Below are 12,910 nucleotides of genomic sequence, written 5' to 3' on the forward strand. Positions count from 1 at the left end.
TTGTTATCACAATGCTAAGTCAGGGGCATCTTACTATGACAAACAGGAGTAACAAATTTGAACATTAAAAGATAACTTGTTCAAAAATATGCATTTATAGTAATATCCACTCAAAATGAGAAAAGAAAATGCTAATAGAAATTTGTAGTCAATGATGGCTTAGATAACTTAAGACATAAAAGCAAAGTAGCTGTGGTGTAAATGTTGTTCATCTATATTTTTAGAATTTAATTTATAAAAGAACAATTGACTCAGAATTTAAAGGGGGTTAATAATATATATACATATATAAAAGTATATTTGGTTTCTGTTCTTAACTCATATCCAGTAGATATCAAAGTGATATTTTATTACAAAAAGCAATGTCCATGTGCTAAAAAATTCAAACTGTGTATTTTAAAGAATATTGTGTTAAAATTGAGAGGTCCAAGTATGTTGAAACCGTAAGATCTAGGAAGTGAGTAAAATCAAGACTTCAGGTTTGCTGTGTGTTTGAAATTGTAAATAATAAAATTTGGAATTAGTAAAATGCATCTTTAACCTTTGTATGTCTTCAACATTCCTATCAAAATTATAAATTTGAGAGTTTGGTTTTCATTTTTGAAAACATAAAATTAATTACAAAATACTAATTTAATAAAAATAATTATGCATTTCAGGCACCTCTGGGGTATTTCTATAAACATAATATTCTACAGTATAGAAATATAACTTCTTTTTAGTTTTTTTAATTTTTTAAATTTTTCTTATTTTTGAAATATGATAACTTCTATAATTGTACCCATGTAGGTTAGTAATTTATTATTTTAAGCTTTCTCAGTATTGTAAACAGTGCCAAATATAAGTAAGATGTGTGAGAATTGGTTGTATTTGAGTATTTCTATTGAGGATGGATTCCTAGAAGTGGAATTGCTGGGTTAAAGAATATCTGAGGTTTTTTTTTTTTTTAATTCATTGGGCATTGATAAATTGTTTTCTGAAAATCTGTACTAATTTAAATTGAACTGCATATGTATGAGTGTCTATGTTCCCTGACTCTAGCTTCCAAGTGCTGGGACACACCAGGGTTTGTTTGTTTTTCTAGTTTTAATTTTTTTGGCTCTTTGCAGTTTATTGCATGAAAGAGTTACACTAGTCCAAGTTAAAAGCGATTACATTATACAAGCTGTGAGGTTTTTAAACTCGTGACAAGGGACAGAAGGGAAATTCTACTCATTGCTAGGCCTTCCGGAAGGCCAAGGCCGTTACTGGAGGGAGGAGGCAGGGGTGGCGGGAAGCGCGGGGTGCTCCAAGGAGAGGCAACTGAGTCCTCAGCGGCAGTTCAGTGACTGGGGCTCTAGTTTTAATTTTTTACACTTATTTATTTATTTGTGGGTATGGGGGTGGCAGGGCAGAGAACACAGGAGTACCTTGATGTCACTGTGAGTGTGTATAGGTCATAGAACAACTTTGAGGTGTAGGTTCTCTCCTTGCCCCATATGGGTCCAGGGTGGAAAGCACCTTTACCCACTGAGTCATCTTGCTTGCCTTTTTTCTAGCTTTTGGAGACAGAGTCTTACCTTACAGTCCAGGCTGGCCTAGAATTCAGTTCTGCAGTCTCTGAGATAACAAGCATGTGTACTGCTATGCACTGCTTTTTGTTGTTTACCTTGTTTGTTTGTTATTATTTATTTATTTTTATTTTGTGTGTTTGAGTGCTTTGCCTTCATGCAGGTATATGCACAATGTGTGAGCCTGGTGCCCAAGGAGTCCAGGTGTTAGATGCCCTGAAACTGGAGTTACAGATGATTGTGAGCCATGTGGTTGCTGAACACTGAATGTGTATCCTCTGCAAGAGCAACAAGTACTTTTAACTGCTGAGCCATCTCTCCAGCTCCTGGAGAAAACTACTGAGTTCTGCCATTGTATCATGAAACAGCCCTAGATATATGTCAATAACTAGGTCTGGTTGTATTAACACAGGACTTCATGCAAAGCAGGGATTATTTTATTTTATTTTATTTTTGAGATGGACTACAGTACATGCTGGTGTGGAACCTCTGTTATTCTTTCCCAAGCCTCCTTAGTCCTGGGGTTAAGAGTATATGCTACCAAATCTGGCTTTATTTATTTATGTGTGTTTGGCTAGAGATTGAACTTGAACCTTGCCCATGCTCTGCAAGAACTATACTACTGAGATATAGCTTTAACTCTTATTTTTTTATTTTGAGACAGGCTCTGATTGAGTTGCTTAGATTGACCTTCAATTCACTCTGTAACCCAAGCAGGCCGTATTCCTGCCCTAGACATCCCCAGCCCTGGCTGTACTGGTAGTTTTTTGTTTGTTGTTGTTGTTTGTTTTTGTGTGGTTGTTTGGTTGGTTGGTTTTTCGAGACAGTTTCTCTGTGTAGAGAGTTTCTCTGTGTAGCCTTGGCTGTCCTGTAACTTGCTCTGTACACCAGGCTGGCCTCGAACTCGAAGAGATCCACCTGGCTCTTCCTACCGAGTGCTGGGATTAAAGGCAAGTGTCACCACCGCCCAGCCTGTACTGGTAGTTTGGGTTTTTTGTTTGTTTGTTTTGTTTTTGCGAGGTGGGGAGTGTTCAAGACAGGTTTCTCTGTGTAGTTTTGGTGCCTGTCCTGGATCTTGCTCTGTAGGTACTGGTGGTTTTTAAAAAGTACACTTTACTTTGAGGCTGGAGAGCTGGCTTAGTGGGTAGGAGCAGGAGTGCAGTGAGGTCTCATCCTTTGCAAGGATGAGACCTGACTTTGGATCCCAGCTTCCACACTAAATAAAAAGCTTGGTACTGTAGTGTTTGAGACAGGAGTGAGAGACCCTCCCTGTCTTAAAGGAGTAAGGCAGAGTGATAGAGCTGGATCCCTAATGTCCTCCTCTGCCCACAACACATGCTCACACATTATTAACTGTATTATTAATAGTATTAACTGGTTAATATCTTACTGGTGAATGTTACCATATCAGTATGATAGTTTTCCATATCAGTATGATATATTTCTTGTTGCCTCAAATTCTATTCTTTCTGATATTGATATTTACCATTTTGGTGGCATTCAGAGTAATACTTACAAATGTGAGTAGTCTACTCACACCTCAGAGGTGCTTTTTTTGGTGTGTGTATATGTGTGTGCATAGTTGCGCATGTTTGTTTGGAGGCCAGAGGACAACCTGGGATTTCAGCCTTGAAGTGCCATCCACCATTTTACTTTTGAGTCACTGGCTTGTGACTTGATGGGTAGGATAGCCACCCAGCAAGACTGAGGGATCTCTGTGCTTCTGTCTTCTACTGTGCTGAGAGTACAAAGCTGTACTACCATGGACAGGTTTTTGGTTTTTTTAATGAGGAGTCAAACACAAGTCCTTATGTTTGTAAGGCAAGCAACTTCCTGAGTGAGCTATCTCTCCAGCCCCTCAAATGTATTTTAGAATCCAGATTTCTGAGTCCTACCATAAGTTTCTGATTCATTAGAGTTGCAGTAGAGTCTGATAAGTCTTTTCACCCTGAAGGCCTCTCCCCCATGCCCCAAATCCAAATCAGACCTAATCAGGAAAAGCCCAGGTTTAATGGGTAAAGCGCTCCCGTAAGAACCACATATCTCTTTTCTGAGATGCAGCTTATATACCCTATGGGAGTGGTCTTGCTCCTCTCTAGGGGAGGAGTTTTGTTTGGCAGGCTTTGAAGGGGCAGGTTTGGGGAGGAGCTGTGTTTGAAGGGCTTTGCAGGAGCGGGTTTAGGGAAGAAGAAGATAGGGGAGGGGAGTTGAGGTGGATCTTCCACCAGAACAGAGTCCTACAAGTTTGCATTTCTATCCAGTTCCCCAGTGGTGATGCAGACCCAGCAGAAACCACACTTTATTTTTCTAAATAACATTTTTTTCATTTATTTTACATACTGACCTGTTTCCCCTCCCTCCTCTCCTCCTGTTCCCCCTCCCACTCCTCCTCTCCACAAAGAAAGGAAACTACACTTTCAACATCACTGAATCAATGTATCTTTTTTCCAGTTTTTATTTCAGTTTTGTTTAATTTCAGGTTTGTCTTATCTAAGGAGGATACTGTTAAGATTCATGTATGTGAGGGCACATGAGCATGGGGGAGGGGGGCGTTCTGAACATGTGTGTGTGTGTGCGTAAGTGTGGTATCCGGAAGTCAAACTCAGATATTATTACACAGAAATATGAGTATTTTGATTGCTTATCTGTGTAACACATGATTGTCTGGTGCCCACAGAGGCCAGAAGAAGGTGGTAGATCCCCTGGAACTGAAGTTACAAATGGTTGGGAGCTGCCTGCCAATGATGGGAATTGAACCTCGGTCCTCTGAAAAAGCAACCAGTGCTTTTAACTGATGAGCCATCTCTCCAGCCCCAAGAAGCTATTTTCCATTAAGCTAAAGTGATTCATACTAATGTAAAATAGTCTCACTTTCTCACTGCATTTCTTCCTCCCCCGCACCTCTCTCTCTTTCTCCCCCCCCCTCTCTCTCTCTCTCTCTCTCTCTCTCTCTCTCTCTCTCTCGTGTGTGTCGTGTGTGTGTGTGTGCCTGTGTGTGTGTGTGTGTGTGTGTGTGTGTGTGTGTGTGTGTGTGTGCGCGCATGCGCGCATCTAAGCCCTTATGCATTCTAGAAAGGTGCTGTACCACTGAGCTAAATTCCCAGCCCTTCCAAATACTGATTTTTTTCTTTTTGTCAGTACTGATGATTGAATTCATACCTTCATGCATAGTAAGCCAGTGCTCTGCAAACTAAGTTATATTCCCCAGCCCTAACTTTATTCGGAAGAAATGGTCAATATTCAAAAAAATGTTCTTTATAGTAATATATTTGTTTCTTTTATTAAATTAATTGATTTTTTTTCATTTCTAAGTGTATAATTTAAATATCAACTAATCAGTATAACCCACATAAACAAAAGCGCTTACAGGTATTTAATATCTTTTTTTTTTTTTTTTGGTTTTTGTTTTTTTGAGACAGGGTTTCTTTGTGTAGCTTTGGAGCCTTTCCTGGAACTCACTCTGTAGCCCAGACTGGCCTTGAACTCACAGAGATCTGCCTGCCTCTGCCTGCCTCTGCCTCCCAAGTGCTGGGATTAAAAGCATGCACCACCATGGCCTGGCGGTATTTAATATCTTTTGGGCCAGGCATGGGAACTCATGACTTTTATCCAAGCCCTTGGGAAGCAGAGGCAAATGGATCTCCGAGTTTGATGCCAGCCCAGGCTACTTAGTGAGATCCAGCCATCCAGGGATACATAGAGAGACCCTGTCTCAAATAACCTCCCCCTGCAAGGAAAGGTATTTACTAATTTTTAAGAATGTTAACAGGTCTTGAGACTTAAAATTTTGAGAATAACTGTTCCATTGTTTGTCTAAATTTTTTTTTTTTTGGTTTTTCGAGACAGGGTTTCTCTGTGTAGCTTTTGCGCCTTTCCTGGGACTCACTTGGTAGCCCAGGCTGGCCTCGAACTCACAGAGATCCGCCTGGCTCTGCCTCCCGAGTGCTGGGATTAAAGGCGTGCGCCACCACTGCCCGGCTTGTTTGTCTAAATTTTGCATTGAGTATCCAAGTTCTTTTCATTCTTTTTTGATAATGAAGCATATGTATTACAATGAATTTACACAGATAACTCAATATCTATAATTGGCCTATAATTATGTGTTAGGTTTGAGAATTATCTATATTCTGTAAAGTTTTGTAAGTTAAAAATATAATCTTGGGCTGGGCAGTGGTGGCGCATGCCTTTAATCCCAGCACTCGGGAGGCAGAGCCAGGCAGATCTCTGTGAGTTCGAGGCTAGCCTGGTCTCCAAAGTGAGTTCCAGGAAAGGTGCAAAGCTACACAGAGAAACCCTGTCTCGAAAAACCAAAATATATATATATATATAATCTTAGAACGCTGTCAACTGGCCAAGTGGTGTCTAAACACAGCTAAATGAAAACCGTGTATCTCTTGAATTCATTTCAGCTTATAAATAGAGGAGATGCATCTGCCTTACTCAAGTACTCCATGTTCATTGCATATAATTCAAAGCTTTTCTGTGATTTGACTATATTGAAAAGGAAATTGCTTAATTACATCATATTAACTATTAGGGCCTCTGAGTCTGTGCTAGTAATATATTTTGAGAATTTGGTATCCATAGTACCTTAATATACTGCGAAGTTTGTTTTTATGCATTACAGGAATAATTAAAACATAATACTTAAACTTATTAAAAATAAATTATAAGTGTTACTGTCTTCCTAAAATAATGACTAGCAAATACATTCTATAAATGGAAATGGAGTATATTTCAACAAATATATTATGATATATGTATAGTACCTAGAGGTTGTGGTACAAATATAGGTTTTAAAATTTATATTGTGGGCTATGAAAACAAAATGTAGAGAGAATTGGAGATGAAAACCCCTTTAATGGTAGAAAACTAAAATCAGATTTACAATTTAATCCTTAAAGATGATGAACAGCCTTTAAACAGTTTTTGATCTCAATCATACCTGGAGATTAAAATGTTTCAAATGAATTATATGGTGTATATGAAAATAGTAAGTGCTATATGGGAAAACAGAGTGAGTGGCCAATACATAAAGGGTTGGTTTCAGTAGGGTAGTTAGGGATATCACTGAGAAGTGCCCTTTGAGCCAAATTTGGAGAGGGGAGGAAGGAAGTCACTATATATCTAAGATGAAGACATTACAGAAATGGAGAAGCAAGTGAGAAAACAGTGCCATATAGGGTATGTTTGGAGAAGGTGGAATCTGTACACATGAGGCAGAAGTGAGGACCATACAGAAATGTGTCAGAAACAATTCTCTAATCTGCTGTGAGAGTTGGTGCATGCCTGTAATCTCAGCACCTGTTTGATGAGGCAGGAGTATCATGAGTTCCAGTTCAGTACAGACTGAGTAAATAAAAAATACCTCTGCACATGTGCATGTTTGTGTGTCCATGCCTGCACATGCTTTGTTTGAAAATGTAGGCTCGCAGGTTTACATGTACCATGGCATGTGTGTGGAGTCCTTGCCTTCCATTTTGTCATCCTCAGAAAGACTATCCACCTCCTTTGAGATGGTGCCTCTTGTTGACTTTCAGCTCACTAATTAGGCTAGATTGGCTGGCTGGTGAGCCTCAAGAAACCTCTTTCCTCTGCCTTCCCTGTGCTGGGATTACAAATGGCTGCCATTTTAACATGGCTTTCAGTGACTGAGCTCAGTTCCTTGCACTTGTAAGGCAAGCATTTCAACAATGGAACCATTCCCAGTGCCCCAACTTTTAATTTTTGTAAGATAATTAAATGTATTGATTAAAGGAAAAATTGAGTGGAGGAAAATATCAAGAGATGAATTTAGATCCAAGATTTGCATAGTGTAATGAATTGTTTGGTGTGGTAGAAGGCAAATTAGAGGAAACACTGTTTTACTTTATGTGTTTATCTAGTTCTATATGGTAAATCCTCTAACACTTTAGTTGTTCTTTGTATGTAATTTATATGGGAGAACTATATAGACAGGCTCTAATTTAAAACTTTTAAAAGACCTGACTTGCAAGAAGGAGTTGCATTAGATATGGTCTGGCTACCATTTTTAACATTAAAATGGATCTTTGAAACTATGATGACACAATAAATACAATTTTTATCTTTTTATATTCTAGACACCAAAATAATCTCTCTCTCTCATCTTGAAATGACCTGGAATAATAGAAAGAATTTTCCTGCCTTGCTTGTGAGGATCCTGCATAAATCAAAACTGCGATACTGTGGGAAACCTAATAAAAGGCTGATTGAGCCATATCAGGTACAAGTAACGCTTAAATAATATATGTTAATTTAAATTTATAGATTATAACATGCATACTTAAGTCTCCATTGGCAAAATACATTTGTTTAAATTACATTCCACTGATTCAATTTAATAATTTTAAATGCACACAGATTTTTTTACTTCAAAGTATTTTTTCTTTTTCTTCTTTCATACATTACACATTGACCGCAGTTTCCCCTTACTCCACTCTTCTCAGCCACCCTCCACTTCCCCTTTCCCCCAGTTCCACTCCTCCTCTGTTTCCCATTTTAAAAAAAAGGAGCCAGCCTCCCAGGGATATCCATCCTACATGGCCTAACAAGTTACAGTAAGAGTAGGCACAAACCCTCATATCAAGGCTGGACAAGGCAATCCAGTGGGAAGAAAAGGGTCTTAAGAGTAGGCAAAAGAGACACAGACAACCCCCACTCCCACTGCTAGGAGTCCCCACAAGAACATCCAGCTACATAACCATGACGTATATGTAGAATACCTAGCTGAGACACATGTGATTACTGCTTCAGTCTCTGTGAGACCCCATGAGTCCTGGTTAGTTGATTATGTGGACCAGGTTCTCATGGTATCCTGGACCCCTCTGGCTCCTACAGTCCTTCCTCCCGTACTGTCTGCAGGATTCCTCCTGGATCTGACTAGTGTTTGGCTGTGTCTGCATCTGCTCCAATCAGTTGCTGGACAATGCCTTTCTGATGTCAATTGGGCTAGGCACCTGTCTATGAGTATGGCAGAATATCATTAGGAATCATTTCATTGAAATTCTTTTAGGAACCAGAGGGTGGAAAACCAAAATATTTTTCTGTGATTTTTCTACTAAAAATTCTTTGGGATTTGGCATATAGCTCAATGTTAGAGCACTTGCCTAGCATTTCAGTTCCCAGCACCTCAAAATATATTTCTTTCTTTTTTTGTTTTTGGTTTTTTGAGACAGGGTTTCTCTGTGTAACAGTCCTGGCTGTCCTGGAACTAACTCACTTTGTAGACCAGGCTGGCCTTGAACTCACTGAGATCTGCTTGCTTCAGCCTCCCAAGTGCTAGGATTAAAGGCATGTGCCACCACTGCCCAACCAAAATGTATTTCAAAGGAAAAAAAATCTGTTTAAATATGAAGCAGAGGTAGATATGCACTTTAGATTCCTCATCCAGCTGGTCTCTTTCACACTTTTTTTTCTTTGTCTTTAATCTCTTCTTCTCTGCACTAGCATGTAACTAGTCTCTAGTTAAATATTTTTAAAGGAAAACAATTTAGTAAAGGAAAAAATATCCCTGGACCATTTCTATCTCTCCTCTTTGGGGGAACATCTTGAAGATGTTTTCTCTTTCTTGCCTTCCATTTGCTTCTCAACATAATTAGTTGGCCTTTTCTTCAGCTAGTCATTTACTAGGAACTTTCTAGTTGTCAGTCTACCCCTACACTTTTCTACTAACTTGACTCTGTGCCATATACTGCTTTCTATGTTCATATATCTATTTTCTTGATATTTATGTTCTGCTTTAAAAAAAAGTTACACCACAGTTCCTCATGTATCAAGAGCTAGTTTAGGTATTTTATTAGCTGTGGTTTGTAAAAGTCGTGTATACTTATTGATGGGAATTAAGAGAAAACATAGGAAGATATATTAAGAGAATAATATTATCCAAGATTTTACCATTGAGAATATCTACTGTTAAAATGGTGTTATCCCCTCTCTTGGTTGTGTGTATGTCATACTTAAAATTTTATATTTAAATCCCATATACACATAGCTATCATGTATTACACACATATGTATATGTATATGTGTTATATTGCATGCAACTGTGTATGTCATATAGCTTCATATTCAGATAAACTGGTTTCTAGTCTCAGCTGTCTCAGGATTTTATAGCATTAGTTATTTGTCTTCTTAAAGCCTCAGTTTTCTAATCAGCAAAATGGAGGTGCTGATTATAAATATCTTATAGAGCTGGTATTTCTTAATATGAGTAAATGACTTAACTGTTTTAGGCACATATCAAGTCCTCCATTTTAGCTATTATTAGGGATAGTGTCTGATTCAGCCATTTATCCTACTCAGTGCCTAACAGAATATCTGGAGGATAATATAGATTTGATCCATATTTAATCACTGAAGGAACGAATTGCCAAAATTTATTGTTAATGGTAAGAAAAGGAATCTTATTATGTAACATCATTTGAAAATCAATTTTAAAAGCTAGAGAAAACTTGCAGTATTGTTCTTTAGATGTAACCAATGTTTTCCATCTTTATATTTTAAAACGGAGAACATACTTTATGTTGCAAAATATTTATTCAACTATACCCAGATTAAACAATAACGATGTTGGCATTAGTATTGCCTTCTGCCAAATAGTATAACAGAAATAATCCCCATGCCATTTATACCAAATTCTAAGATACCAGTATAAGTAAATTAATGTCATCAGATCATTGATTGGATTATGTCTACTCAATGTCTATCTAAAGTGCTATAGAATAAATGAATAAATACCAAGGTCCTTCAGCCATGCTATAAAGAGCTTCACAATTTGAGACTTATCTAATTCTCTTGGTGAATGGTACTAGGTTAAGCATTATGGGAAAAGTAAACGTAACTAAAAAGTTTATCATCACTCAGTAAGTCAGTACTATATCGCCAATTTCCAGTATCTGTTTTCACTTAGCAGTCTCTCTTTTCACTTAGCAATCTTAACAGCGTTAATAACTGAGTCGTTATGAATAAAAAAGTAAAGTGTTATTTTTCTGTCACTATAAATTTTCGCAGATAATACCTTGTGTCACACCCATATAGATAAAAAGAGCAAATGTGTATATGCTTTCACTCTCTTTCTAGACCTATTTGGAAGTTGCTGACAGTTCTGGCATAGTGTCAGTGATTATGTGGAATGCTCTGTGTCCAGAGTGGTATAAAAGTTTGAGAGTGGGCTTGGTTCTTCTGCTTCAAGATTATTCTGTGAAGAAGAGCTACCCATTCAGAATACAGCCTGACCCGGTGGATCCACAGATGAAACTAATTTCTACAATGGGTTAAGTATTCAGTTAATTGTTCTATCATGGCTATCTTGCTTATATGAATTTGCAGAGTGTCATTTCAGGCAAAAGTCTGTAAAAATTACTGAAGCTATTAGGAACTGAAAAACTTAAATCCCTTTATAAAATTCAAGCAATTAGTAAAGTAATAAATGGATTAATTTATTAGTGCATTTATTAAGAAAGATTATCTGAGACTTTTGTTGTTGACCAAAGAATGAGTTCCATTTAGGATATACTTAAATTTGGTCTTATTTATTTTGGGTGTTTAATATTTAAAGTTAATCACTTGAGTACATTTTATAGTTGTTATTAAGTACTGAATACTTATGCTGAAAGAATTTTTATTAAATTAAAAATATTTTTATTGTGTGTGTATATATGAGCCCGTGTGTGTGTGTGTGTGTGTGTGTGTGTGTGTGTGTGTGTGTGTGTGTTTGTATGTGCTTATAGCAGTCAGAAGACAACACTTTGGGAGTCTGTGCTTTCCATCCACCTTGTGATCTGAGGATCAAACTCAAATGATTAGGTTTATCCAGCAAGTGCTCTTAACCCACTGAGCCATGTTGCTGGCCCTTGTTTACTTTATTTTATCATTTAATGCCTTTACTTTTTTATATAATAGATAAACATGTATAAACCTAGAAAGTATGAATAATACTGTGAAATGTTATAAAGATGTTATAAGATATTACAAAATGTAGTAATATATAAATGTAACTACATAGTCTTTATAGATATAGATACATATGTGCAATGAATAAACATTTTAAGCTAATAGCAAACACTGAGGCAGTATTTATCTCAGGGAAGCATGGAAAAGGCAAATGGATTGAGATAACATTTATAATCCTTAAATTACATTTTTGTAACTGTATTACTTGAAACAAAACTGAAGGAAAGAGAAAATAACATGTAGTTCCTGCACATGTAAAGTTAACTTTTCACTTTGAAATAATTTCAAAATTACATTATAGTTGAATGAATATTATAAAGAATTCCCACATTACTTTATTCATCAAATAATGTTTTAGTTTTATTTTTGCTTTCTAATTCTTTCTCTACAAACACACACACACTTTCATTTGGGAGACAATAACAGCCAACATACATCATTGCATAGCTTTGCATCCTTAACCATTTACTAATAATAAGTCTTTCTGAAGATCAAGAATATTCTAGCCATCTGTGCTACTGCACCCTTGTAATCCCATCTCTTGAGAGGATAAGGCAGGAGGACTACATGTTCAAGGCCAACCTTGCTCTGTGGAAAGCCCTTGTTTCAGAAAAAAGCAAACAAAAAAATCCATTCCATTGCATGCACAATCACAGTGCAATTATAAAAATCAGGAAACAACTTTAGCACATTATTATGTAACCTTTCATTAATATTCAAATGTTGCCAATTGCTCTAATATTGAAAGGATTTTGCTATTGTTTAAAACAAGGTCTAACTCTGAAACCCAAGCTCTCATGGAAATCACTGTGCAGGCCATCCTTGCATGAAACCTATGGCAGTCCCACTGCTTCAGCTTCCCGAGTGCTCTGACACCCAGAACAGATATTTTTCTAATTAGTATTGTAGTCAAAGCTTTGGTAACCAGTTTTCCCAAATATTTTAGAGGCATTCATTTAGCAAATTTTATAATTATTAGATATGCACGTATTTTTGGAGATTTAGTCTTTTTTTCAGAATTTTGCCTAACCTCAATCAAATTTTAAATATTATTGATGGCTTATAATAATTTATTCTGAACTTGTATTTCCGTGTATTCTCAATTTCTCAACTAATTAAACTTATTCAGAGAAAGGTAGCAGGAGCAGGTGTTAATTGCTTTATAAAGTATGTGTCTATTTGGGAATAACTCCATGTTTCTTTATTAGAATCTTATCACTTCTCGGCCTTTTGGCTAAGATCAAGTGTAAAATCTTAACTATTTTGCAGACATTGTTTAACTCTTGCTAGGAAGAGATTATTACCTAAATAGTTTGCACACTTAGTCCTTTATATCACTAAACAGTTACCATAGAAAAGATGAAAAATAAATTTTTAGATATATTGGA

The 12,910-nt window shown here is 36.9% G+C and overlaps 1 protein-coding gene across 3 annotated transcripts in view; it reads left to right on the forward strand.

Annotated features, from left to right (window-relative positions):
- Positions 1-12,910, forward strand: part of Radx (RPA1 related single stranded DNA binding protein, X-linked) — a 78,615-nt gene that overhangs the window by 1,997 nt on the left and 63,708 nt on the right. For all 3 annotated transcript variants that reach the window (XM_052736577.1, XM_052736581.1, XM_052736587.1), the window contains exons 2-3: positions 7,652-7,794; positions 10,650-10,842. In XM_052736577.1, coding sequence (XP_052592537.1) covers positions 7,652-7,794; positions 10,650-10,842 — 336 coding nt within the window. The remainder of the gene's footprint in view (positions 1-7,651; positions 7,795-10,649; positions 10,843-12,910) is intronic.

The sequence above is a fragment of the Peromyscus californicus genome, unplaced genomic scaffold (genome assembly GCF_007827085.1).
Source record: "Peromyscus californicus insignis strain IS unplaced genomic scaffold, ASM782708v3 Scaffold_10__1_contigs__length_136768540, whole genome shotgun sequence".
Classification (NCBI taxonomy): domain Eukaryota; kingdom Metazoa; phylum Chordata; class Mammalia; order Rodentia; family Cricetidae; genus Peromyscus; species Peromyscus californicus.